This window comes from Macaca fascicularis, chromosome 6, assembly GCF_037993035.2.
Source record: "Macaca fascicularis isolate 582-1 chromosome 6, T2T-MFA8v1.1".
NCBI lineage: Eukaryota > Metazoa > Chordata > Mammalia > Primates > Cercopithecidae > Macaca > Macaca fascicularis.
The window spans coordinates 156,069,974-156,082,733 of NC_088380.1; the positions used below are offsets into that span (position 1 = coordinate 156,069,974).

The 12,760-nt window shown below is 40.5% G+C and overlaps 1 protein-coding gene across 7 annotated transcripts in view; it reads left to right on the forward strand.

The window, feature by feature from the left end:
* Nucleotides 1-12,760, forward strand: part of ABLIM3 (actin binding LIM protein family member 3) — a 119,561-nt gene that overhangs the window by 47,913 nt on the left and 58,888 nt on the right. For all 7 annotated transcript variants that reach the window (XM_005558207.4, XM_065546947.2, XM_065546948.2 and 4 more), the window contains exons 4-5: nucleotides 9,305-9,488; nucleotides 11,416-11,528. In XM_005558207.4, the coding sequence (XP_005558264.3) occupies nucleotides 9,305-9,488; nucleotides 11,416-11,528 (297 nt within the window). The remainder of the gene's footprint in view (nucleotides 1-9,304; nucleotides 9,489-11,415; nucleotides 11,529-12,760) is intronic.

Consider the following 12,760-nt stretch of genomic DNA (forward strand, 5'->3'; position numbering starts at 1 on the left):
AGGGATGGACATAGAATAGCCAAGCAATCTTTAAAAAGAACGAAGTTGGAGAACTCACACTTCCCGCTTTTAAATTTGCTACAAGGCTATAATAAATAAGATAGGGTGGTACTAGCACAAGGATAGGCATAGAAATGAATACAATCCAAAATATAAACATGAACTCTTACATTTATGGTTGGTTAATTTTCAACAAGGCTGTTGAGATAATTCAAGAGGGAAAAATGGTCCTTTCAACAAAAGGTGTTTGGAAAAGTGAATATTCATATGCAAAAAATGAAGTCAAACTCTTTCTTTACACATACATAAAAATTAACTAAAAATTGATCAAAGACCTAAATGTAGAAGGTAAAATTGAGAAACTCTTAGGAAAAAATATAAGAATAAATCATTGTGATCTTGAGTTGTGCAAAACCTTCTTACATATGACACCAAAAGCTCAAGCAACAAAGGAAAAGTATATTCATTAGATAGTATCAAAATTTAAAACTTTTGCACTTCAATATACACCATCAAGGATGTGAAAAGACAACCCACAGAATAGGAGAAAATATTTGCAAATTATAAATCTGATAAAATATTTGGGTCTTGGCTATATAAAGAATTCTTACAATTGCATAATAAAAAGACAAATAACCTAATTTCAAAATGGGCAAAGGATATGAATAGACATTTATCCAGAGAAGTCATACAAATGTCCAATAAGCACATAAAAAAATGCTCAACATCATTAGCCATCAAAGAAATGCAAATCAAACCACAATGAGATGCCGCTTCACATCTACTAGAATGGCTATAATCAAAAAGATAGATAACTAGTGTTGATGAGGATGTGGAGACATTAGAACTCTCATACGTTGCTGGTAGAAAGGAATGTAAAATGGTGCAGCTACTTGGGAGAATAGTCTGGCAGTTCCTCAAAAGATGAAATGTAGAGTTACCATATGACCCAGCAATTCCAAATTCCACTCCTCAGTATATACGCAAGAGAAATAAAAATATATGTTCACACAGAAATATATACATGAATGTTCATAGCAGCATTATTCATAATAGCCAAAAGGTAGAAAAAGTCAAATCTTCATCAATCAATGAATGGATAAATAAAATGTGATCTATCCCCACAGAGGGATACTATTTAGCAATAAAAAGGAATGAAATACTAATTAATGCTCCAATGGGAATAGGCCTTGAAAACATGTGAAAGAAAACAGTCACAAAAGGCTACATATTGTAGGATTTCATATGTATGAAATGCTCAAAACAGGCAAATTATATAAAGACAGAAAGCAGATTCATGGTTATCTCAGGTTGGGGGTAGTTGGAGGAAGATAAGGAGTGATTTCTAATGGGTTTGTGGCTTGTTTTGGAGGTGATGAAAACGTTCTGGAATTAGATAGTGGTAACGATTGCACAACTTTGTGAATATGCTAAGAAATGGTTGAATTGTACATTTTAAATTGTTGGATTATATGACTTGTGAATTGTATCTCATTAAAACTGTTAAAATGGACTGGGTGCGGTGGCACACACCTGTAATCCCAGCATTTTGGGAGGCTGAGGCAGGCGGATCACCTGAGCCCAGGAGTTTGAGAGCAGCCTGAGCAACATAGCAAAACCTCTTCTCTACAAAAAATACAAAAATTAGCTGGGCGTGGTGGCACACGCCTGTAGTCCCAGCTACTCGGGAGGCTGAGGCGAGAGGATCATTTGAGCCCAGCAGGCGGAGGTTGCAGTGAGCTGTGATCACGCCATTGCACTCCAGGCTGGTCGACAGAGCGAGTCCCTGTCTCAAAACAAAACAAAAACTGTTAAAATAAAAGACCCAAAGCAAAGTAAAAACATGTTTAGATTTTTTAAAACTGAATTTACCAACAACAAACTCTCATTAAATGAAATTTAAAAATATGTTCTGTAAGCAGAAGAAACATGATCCCCAGATGGCAGAACTGAGATGAAAGATGGCATGCTTAGCAAAATCTTAATGAAAATCAGAAAACACTTGAAACTGAAAGATAGCAAAAATACTATGTATCAAAAACTAGCATTACAAAATGTAGTTTAAAGTGGTACTCAGAGGAAAATGTGTAGCCTTAAATTATCACAATAGAAAAGAATAAGTTTGAAAATTAATGAACCAAGTGTTCAACTCAAAAAGTTTGAAGAGCAGAATGCATCCAAGTAAAATAGAAGGAAGGAAATAATATAATAGACATTAATCAAATAAAAAACACACAATGGGCAGGATTAACAAAACAAAAGTTGATTCTTTAAAAATACAAGTAAAATAGACAAAATTCTGGCAAAATTATTCAAGTAATGGGAGAAAATATACAAATGAACAATCTTAAGAATTAAAATAGTCACATCGCTGTAGCTGCTATTAAAATTAAAGACATAATAAGAAATATTATAAACAATTTAGAGTAATAAATTTTAAAACTTAGATAACACAATTTATCAATTCTTGAGTGCCAACTAAAACCTACTCAAGAAGAAATTTTGAAACCTGAGTAGTCCTATAATCATCCAAGATATTGAATTTGTGAATGTGTAGTTAAGACTCTTCTACCACCAAAGAAACAAAAATCAGCGTTAGAATCAAGTTCTACAAAACATTCAAAAACAAATCATCTATGTCGTATAGAAAGTCTTTCAGAGAAGAGAGAAAGGGTATACTTCCCAACTCATTTGAACCAGCACAATACCAAACAAGGAAAAGTAATCATATGTCCATATCATTCATGAACATAGATTTAAAAATCTTAGACAAAATATTAGCAAACCAAGTTTAGGAAAGTGTGAAAAATAAAGCATAACTGACCAAATTGAGTCTATTCCAGAAATTTGAAATTGGCTTAATATTAGAAAACTGGCTAATATATTTTGCTATAAAGATAGGAAAGGATAAAAATATTTGATTATTTTAATAGAGTAGAGAAGGTACTAGATAGAATTTAAAACCCACTTATATCTAGTTGTTTTTTTTGTTTGTTTGTTTGTTTTTGTTTTTGTTTTTGTTTTTGTTTTGAGACAGAGTCTTGCTCTGTCGCCCAGGCTAGAGTGCAGTGGAGCGATCTCATCTCACTGCAAGCTCCGCCTCCCGGGTTCATGCCATTCTCCTGCCTCAGCCTCCCGTATACCTAGTAATTTTTAAACCTAGGAGGAATTGAAGAAAGCTGTCATAACTGATAGATTATGTGTACAAAATATATAAAGGAAACATTTAATGGTAAAATGCTGAAAGCATTCTCGTTAAGATCAGGAACAAGATAGAGGTGCTTACTGTCATGACTTCTGTTCAACATTTGGTCTGGAGGATCCTAGACAATTCAGCAAGATATAGAAATAAAAGTTATATGGTTTGAAAAGGAAAAAAAATGTAATTATTTTTAGATTATATAATTGTCTGCAGAGAAAACCCAAAATAATCTACAATTTAGTAAAATCAATAAGAAAATTAGTTTATAATAAGGAGAAAGGAAAAGAACCCGTTGGTCACTTTTAGATAATGCTGGTGAAATAATTATTTTGAAACAAACAATATGGGCAAAGAATCAAAACTTTAACCTATTGTACAGTACTTAACTGTAAGCAAGGGTTGATGAAATTTTCTATCTACAGAAACACTCCACCTATGGGCGCCTGTAGTCACAGCTATTCGGGAGGCTGAGGCAGGAGAATGGCGTGAACCCGGGAGGCGGAGCTTGCAGTGAGCCGATATCGCGCCACTGCACTCCAGCCTGGGCGACAGAGCGAGACTCCGTCTCACAAAAAATAAAAAAAGAAAGAAAAAGAAACACTCCACCTAATAAATGAAGAATTAAATCATTAGAATATTTTAATTTTGCAAAGCTGTAATGAAATAATGTATCTAGCAATGATCATCAGTAGCCATTTCTACTCACCAACACCACCACCCCAAATCATAGAAGTGCAGAACATCAATGTAGGATTATTCCTAAAAAGAAATAAATAATCAGACCTGAATTTCAAGTTTCTAGATATAACCACCATTTACAGAAAATGTAAAAGAAATTAATCAACAACATAGGGGTACAATCAGCGAAATTCAAACTGCAGAAATGACTCAGTGTCTTTAATAAATACATTGCAAGGAGAAAATAAGAAGGAAAAATAGCAATTAAGGGACTTAAGAGGTACATCAAACAAATGCAATGTGTGAACCTTGATAGATTTTTATTCAAACAACTAATCACTAAAACAAAACAAAGAAAAGAAAACAAGAATGGGATAACTGGAAAAACTTGAACTCACTGACTTGATAATGCCTTAATAGACATTATTTTCAATGCTTTTAGATTATTGTGGTTGACTTTTTTAAAGAATCCTAATATTTTAGAGATACATTCTGAAATAATAATACTAAAAAGAAAGTCAATAAGAGTTTATTAAGGTTACTAAATACAGAATAAATATAGAAAAAAATTGCATTTGTATTCACCGTTAACAATCAAGACACCATTTACCTGAACAAGAAAAAAAATTTAATTTAGAAATAAATTTTATAAAGTTGTATAAGATAAAAATTATAAAATTGTTAAATTTATAGAATATCATAAGAAAGACATTAAAGACCTAAGTAATTTTTTAATATGCTAAGTTCTCTGATAGAAAGATAGAAATATCAAAAAGATGACAGTTCTACTCTGGTTGAACTATATATTCAAAACAATTCTAATACATTCCGTAAGGCGTTCCATAGAAATTAAGAAATCAGTTAAAATTCTATTCTTGACAAAGGCCAGGCATAATCAAAGCATTCCTAAAGAGCAACAAAGCAAGAGGGCCTGTCCTACCAGATATCATCATTTGTTATTAAAACCTATTAAGACCATGTGATCTTGGATTAAGGAGAGATCAATAGACCAATGGAACTGAATATAGAACTAAACACAAACTTCCATATATATGGAAACTTGCTTTTTGCAGATCAGTGGGGAAAGATTAGACTGCTTAATAAATGATGCTGAGATGATTAATTATCCATGTGGGAGAAAATCAGATCCCTACTGTATATCATTCCCTAAAGTCAATTCCAGGTAGATTAACAGTTTTACTATGAAAGGCAGCTCAATAAAATTTTTAGAAGACAATATAGGAGATATCTTTTAGGATTTCAGCGTAGAGAATAATTTCTGAAACATGACACAGAAAGGGCAATCCGTAAAGGAAAAGATTCACAAATTCAGCAACATAAAAACTGAGAACTTTGGTTCATCCAAAAACAAGAAAAGGGGAGCAAAAAGCAAGCCCAAAATTGCAGAAGATATTTGTAATAAATGACTGAAAAAGGATTGATTTCTAAAATATATTAAGAATTTCTACAAGTCTAAAATTTAAAAAATGAGCAAAAAACATTAGCAGGTATTTTAACACTTGAAAAAAATTCTCAATTTCATTAATCATTAGGCAAATGAAATTTGAAATCACAAAATTATAAATGGCATCATTTCACATCCACTATGTTGACCAAATATGTCAGATATTACTAAGTACTGTTGATGATATATATCAGTGGGAACTGCTGGTGGGAAGGTAAATAGGAAAAGCTCTTTGGAAAACAGTGAGACATTACCCCACAAAAAACTGCAAGTAGCTCAAATGCCCTTCAGCAGTGGAGTAGACCAACTGTGATGTATTCAGGCAATGGAATACAGCACAGCAGTGAAAATGAGTGAACAGCAGTTACGTGCATTGATGTGGATGAATCTCAACACACAATACTGAGGGAATGAAGCAGGTATGGGACAATTGCAGTATGACTCCATCAACATAAAGCTCAAAAACAGGTCAGACTAAACAAAATATTGTTGATGGATACATCACAGGTGTAAAACTATAAAGTAAAGCAAGGGAATGGTAAACACATAATTAGGGACAGTATGGGACAGAGGTGCTCTTACGGAGAGGAGAGGCTTCTAAGGAATTGGCGGTGTTCTGTTTCATAAACTCAGTAGTGGGTACTTGGGAGTTATTTTACTATTCCTTAAACCGTACATATATATTTTATACATTTTCTCTATGTATAGTATATTTCACAATGAAATGTTCTAAATAATGAATTAGATCACCCTCAGGGACTCTTCTAACTCTTGGATTTTGAAATTCCATAAAATCCAGTCTCATTCGAAAAGTTGAAAATCACTAAAATTGTATCACAGAGTCTTGGACTTTCTGATCTAGGTGTGTCCTCAGTTAACCACCCAGCCCCTTCATCTTACAAATGAGCTCCAGAGAGCTGGGGTAACTTTTTCAAAATCTCCCAGCACTTGAGTGCTAGAACAGGACTACGGACAAAGGTCCAATAACCTACAAAATAGCACATTGTTCACTGACACATTCCAGGGCTGTGTGCAAGCCCTCCTTCTGGGCCTTATATTTACATTGAGCATTTATACTGGATTTGCTCAAAGCAGTTTTAACGTTCAATATTCCATTCCATTGTTAATCCATATGGTCCGCTGTTTTTAATTGGTAGACTTCATTTTTTTGATTCACAGAATAACGACTGCCCCAGGGGGTATATTCATTCCACATCAGTTCCGTACTGCAAACCCTCTCCGTGGCTTTCCTGTTATTTGAATGTCTGGCTCCACTCAGCCTCAGATCCATCTGTCATGCTGGTCCAGCTTGCCTTCCATCCCTGTGCTCCCTGCTGTATTTCCAGGAACCCCTGAGAGACTTATCAACCTTTACATCCTTTCTACCAAAAACTTCCTCCTTCAGTTCCTTGGGAGAAAAAGAGGACTGATTGTTCCAAGTTTTCCTACGGTCGCCTGGATTTCTCCACTGGGAGAGGTGGCTCTGGGGGTGGAGTTGGCAAGGGAGACAAAGGAGAAAAAAAAAAAGGGAAAAAACAGGAGCTGTTTCCAGTGAGGTTGTAGGCCATGACCTAATTGATTCCACAGTCATGAAGTCAATTGCTCCACCACCTGCACGGCCCAGAACAGCCTGTGCTCTGGCTTTGCCTGCTCGTGAGACCAGACATGGTTTGATGTGATGAATTTTCATAATGCCTGATGGAAGATGAACCCTTCCCAGATTTCTGCCACCACCACCGTCTCCACCATACTCCTGCCTCTTCATAGGGGTGGGGTCAGGGGTCACAAGCAATGCTCCACACTGAGTTTAAAATGTTTAGGTGTAGAGTAAGCCCTAAAGGAAGCTTTTCTTCTCATAGACTTACAGCATGGCAGTTCTACTCAGTGATGAGACCAGAGGTTGGGTGGTCTGACTCTCAGACCATTTTGTCTCCCACTGTCCTGAGCTGTTCCCCGCATGCAGTGACTTCTGAAGCTGCCTCCTCCTCACTCAGCCTCACCCTTTAAGCCTCCAGTCCCCAGAGGTGAACAAACACTTATGAAATATTCCTGGCATTGACCTGGCACTCTCTCTTATTTTTAACCTGGCTGCTTTTGTGAAACAACTTTCTCTGTTAAAGGTGAGGTAGTATTTGCTGGGGTGTTTCCACTCAGTTCCAGGCTGACTCTTCAGACTTACAGGCTTGGTAACTATCTTATTGGTTTTCCCATCATTGATCACCCTTGAGAAAGCTGACTTGTACTAACCAAGTCCTCAGGAAACTGATGTAGAAAGCCAGAATACCTGTTCATCAATGTAGACAAGAGGTGTGACCTTGAGTTGGACTGTTTCATGGTGGCCTGGCCAGCACCTGGCCTCTCAGAGGCAATCTAGGTGGAAAGTCAGTCCATCAGACAGCAGCCTCAGAACCAGGGGAGCTGGTGACAGGATTTAAATGGGCCCCCCAGTTGCCTTCCACTGATTGCTAACCAGCCCCCTTCCTGGCTGGCACATCCTTGCTTTAGCTGATCGGTACATTCAGTGGGTTACTACAGCTCTGGTGGCCCTGCGAGCCATTTATTCCCTTGGAAGAAACTTTGCATCTTTCTGCTCTGCCCATAATGCGTTCATGTCACAACTTAACTCCTTACAGGAAAATCTCGTATTTCTAAGTCAGGGTGGATCTCACATAATTCAATTGTTCAAACACCTAAAAATCTACTTGTTTTTCTATTTTGTCCTACATTTATTTATCCCTATTATCCAAAAGAATATTCCAAGAGACTATATGAAACGCCTTGTAAAATCCTGTTGCATCTCTGTTCAAAAGCCATCAGTGCAATTGATCATTTTTGCAGCTGAGTGATGGAGAATTATTACAGTCTTCTCCCATTTTTATATATGTTTGAGATATTTTTCTAAATTTTTCTAAACTAGGGAAAAAAACATCCATGGCTCCTCAGTATCCTACAAAACCTAATCTTCTTAAACTGGATCCAGGCCTTCCTCCAACTGGTCTGAACAATCTTTTCCTGCATTACTTCTCACCACTTCCTACAAACACCACCCCTACGTCTAGCCTTCACACAAATCAAATATCACTTGCACCTTCCTGCCTCTGTGCTTTGGCTCATTCTGTTCCTTTAGTGTTCAACTCAGATGCTACCTCCTCTGAAAAGCCTCCCATGATCCCTTGCAACCGACAAGGCTTCTTTCTTCTACCTCATTCACAGTCCTTACTGCTTGCACTGGCTCTGTGGCCCGTCACCAACGATATGGGACATTTTTTTCTATATGATCTTCTCTCTGCAGCATTTTTAGCTCTTTGAAGTTCAGGGATTGTGTTTTATTATTCCTGCCTGGGAATAGACACCCCTCACTCCTTATGGCTATGGTGAGCACAGATTCTAGACTTCAAACCATCCATCCCATTGCCATCCGAAAGTATCTCCAGGTTGGGATTTGGAGCATATGGTCCCCACACTGCTCTTCACCTGGCACAGAATCATGCACATAGGAAGTACCCAGGAAATGTTTAACTGAGTGGTTCTTTTATTACATTCATATTTCCACCAGCTGTGCAGCCTTGCGTGAGCTGCACAGCTTAAACTTTTCATTTGTGTGTTGGGAGGAATGTACACATCAGTGCTTCTTAGTGTGCATCAGAGTCAACCTAGTGGGGTTGGGGAGTGCTGTTCAAATGCAGATGCCCCGGCCTCAGTTCCAGGAAGTCTGATTCAGGCCCAGGCATCTGGATTGTAAGAAGCTTTCAGGGTGATACTGATGCTAGTGGCCTACTGGCCATTCTTTAAGGAATTCTGGCCCCAAAGGCCTGTGAAGTCTGACATGTTACCATTCTGTGGCCACTCATGACACAGTCAGACACCAGCATTTCCCCCAGTGAGGACCTTCTGCTTGCAGACCCTCCCTGCACTCAACCTGCCGTTGTTTTCCTCCTTGTTTTCCTCGTTTCCCCAAGTATGTGGCTGTGGCCTGGCCCAGTCAGGCTTCTTCTTCAAGAACCAGGAGTACATCTGCACCCAGGACTACCAGCAACTCTATGGCACCCGCTGTGACAGCTGCCGGGACTTCATCACAGGCGAAGTCATCTCCGCCCTGGGCCGCACCTACCACCCCAAGTGCTTCGTGTGCAGCTTGTGCAGGTGAGCGGGTGACCAGCAGGGACTGGGACCCTCTGCATAAGCCCCCGGGGCAGGGGAAGACCTGGCTTTTTCCAGGAAATTCCGGGGTGTACAAGGTTTATGCTGGGCACTTAGATTTCTGGAACCTCAGGTGTGGAGGGATCTGATGGGCCAGTGGTTTTCAAACACTGTTGCATCTGAATCTTTCTTATAAAATACAATCTGATCTAAAACACTGGTTTGTCCTGTGATAGGCAGAGTGAGGATCTGTACCTCCAAACTCAGCCTCCCAATTCCTCTCAAAAGGCCCCCAAAGAAACCACTGAGTCTCTCAGAACTCAGTTTGGAAACTGTGGATCAGGCCCAGCCTCCCACACCCTCATCCACAGGTGGGACAGGGATGTCTGTTCATAGCCTTCCTCCATCATCCTGGCACCACTTCATGCTGTTGGAGTGACCCTGGCAAGTGACCCCCACCTCTGTAAGCCTCAGTTTCTCCACCAGTAAAATGGAGGTCAAAGCCAATCCAACCTCACGGGGTTTTCTTGAAGATTAATGAGATAATGATGCAAGGACATTAGCTCAGTGACCAGTATGTGAGAGTGTCCGTTTTTATTATTCCTTTCATTATCATGATGATAGTCATCTACCTGCTCTCGGGACATCTCTTGGGATGGAGAGCTCATCACTGCCTCCTGCTTCACCCTCTGCATCTCCATCACTTGTTAATTCAGCAAGTGTACATTAAGACTTCACTGAATGCCAAGCAACACATTAAGGAGATGAAAAAATGAAGAAAGCTCAGCCCTGCCCACAAATACATTAAATGTTAATGGATAGCTCTGATTACATCATAAGTAAAGCATGATTGGAGTATATATGTATTTTTTTAATTGGGAAAGGAATGTATAGATTAATTATTCTCCCCACAAAATAACCACCAGTCACTTACCAGTTAGAATAACTAGAGTTTCTGATTGAGACTAATGACAGAGTGTGTAAGAAAACGTAATCCTCTCATGGAATTCATTCATCTACTCGGCTCTTAAAACCTGAGCCCTGAGCCCTGGAATCCCAGACCCCTGAGAGGTTAGCATAGAGGGTTCCTATGGTACAAGATGAGGTTTCTGTCAAGCCCCAGAGAGATGAGGTGACTCCCCAAGATCACGCGATGTCTTTCTACCACAAGGTAGTGGCTGAGCCACGATAAGAACACAGCTCCCCCGACCCTTGACCCAGTGCTCCCTCCGTTGTGCCACAGTGCTGATACAAGGGCAGTGGAGCCCCTGGGAGCCAATGTTAGGTGCTGTGCTCAGAGTCCTCATAACAGGCATCCCACTGCATGGGCGAGAGCAGCTCAACAGTGGGCGTGGTGGTGCCCGGGATTCTGTACACGGTTCATAATTTAGTTGGGGAGGCAGAGCCTGTACCAATTTGAGACTCCTCAGCTGTGGAAACTGAATAAATCCGGAGGAGGAGAGGAAGAGATTATTTACAGACTTACAAACTTCCTATTGGAAAGGGGGATTTTGAAAAATGCCTGAGTAGGAAAAGGAAGAAATTTTGGTAAGTTGGTAAGTTTGGGAGTTGAATGAATCCTTGACATATGGGAATAGATCAAATTGGGATGGAAAAAGTCCTTCCAGGAGAGAGAACAAGTATATGAGGAGTTAGTAACCTCTGCTTCTTACAACCCAGACATGTAAGCTCAGATAAGCATCATGATCTGCCCAAAATACACAAACACCCCAACTGGGCTCCAGTTCTCACCACCAGGCCCCTAATTGAACAGTTTAGTTGGCCTGTCACTGTGAACAGCATTTGAATTTGCGTGGTGCTCTAGAAGTCAAGCTGTATGTGTTACCAAAGTGCTTTGAGCACATGTGTGGTCAGCTACAGAATCCCTCAGAAGAGGGTGTGTTGAATTTCTCCCTCATCCCACTTGCAGGAAGCCTTTCCCCATTGGAGACAAGGTGACCTTCAGCGGTAAAGAATGTGTGTGCCAAACGTGCTCGCAGTCCATGGCCAGCAGTAAGCCCATCAAGATTCATGGACCAAGCCGTGAGTCCTCCCCATGGGTATCTCTCTGTCCATGGGTGTGATCTCCCTGGGCTCCCCTTTCCCAGCACTGCCAACTGCTCCCACAAGCCTGGAGGGAAGTAGGAGAGGTTCGCGACCTGGAGGCCTCCTGCATCATGACCCTGTTGATATGTGGCCCAGACTCACAAGTTTCACAAGAACAATGCAGAGAAGAGGGGCTGCCTGGCCATAAACAGTGGTAGCCAGTGCCACATATTTGCCACATGGTATGTCTCCTCTGGGACAAGCTGAGTTCCTGATCTTATGTCCCATGGATACCTCAATAGGGCTGATCAAATGTTTTTTCACCAGTGGCTCTGAATTTTTACTGACTCCACTAATAAGCATTGGCGGACATGGCTTACAGAAGAGGTAGTATGGGGTGCCCTGGGAGCAAACCACAAGAACCGTGTTAGTGCCTCTTAGAAGGTCCCATAGACCACTGCATCAGCTTCACTGTGGGACTTGTAAAAATGCAAATGTCTGGGCTCACCCTGCACCTCTAGGGATGGAACCTAGGAATCAACATTCCTAGTAAGCTTCCTGGGTGATTCATTTGCTGTTCCTGAGATTCAGAACCACCATCTAGGGATAAAGGAAGCATCTGTCATGCCATGATGAATGTTATGTTTTATCACCAACCACAGATTTGGAGGGAAACTGAGGACCAGGAGCGCGCCTCAGAATGGTCATTCTAATTTGTGGGATGTCCATCCCACTCAAGTGTGCCTAGTGATAAGATGTCTAAATCATTGTTCACAGATGCCCTTGGCAGACTGCTGCTGCACGTGCCCACACACACATAGACCTGGCCCCCTGGGTCTTGGTAAGCCACACTAGGCTCCAGTGTTCTTTCATGTTATATGACACTCTCACTGGCCTGGACAAGAGAATCAATGAAAACCCATTAGCCTCCTGTGCTGCATCACTGTGCGGGTGCAGGGTGCTGTTGGCCATGGTACCGGCAGAGTCAGCATGCTGGGCTGCATCCAGCCAGAGAGAGTGAGCAGAGATCACCCCGAGTCAGCAGGGCTTAGCTCCCGGGGGCTTCTCTGGAGTCCGTCCAGCTGTGGTGAGCTGAGGAGAAAGACAGTGAGAAGGCTCCCTCCCTTGCCTCCTCTTCCTTTCAGCCAAATCGGATCTGTTCCTGGAATGTGCACAGCCCTTCCTTTGGCGTCCTTGATGATGCTCAAGAATAGATCGCTGCTCCAACC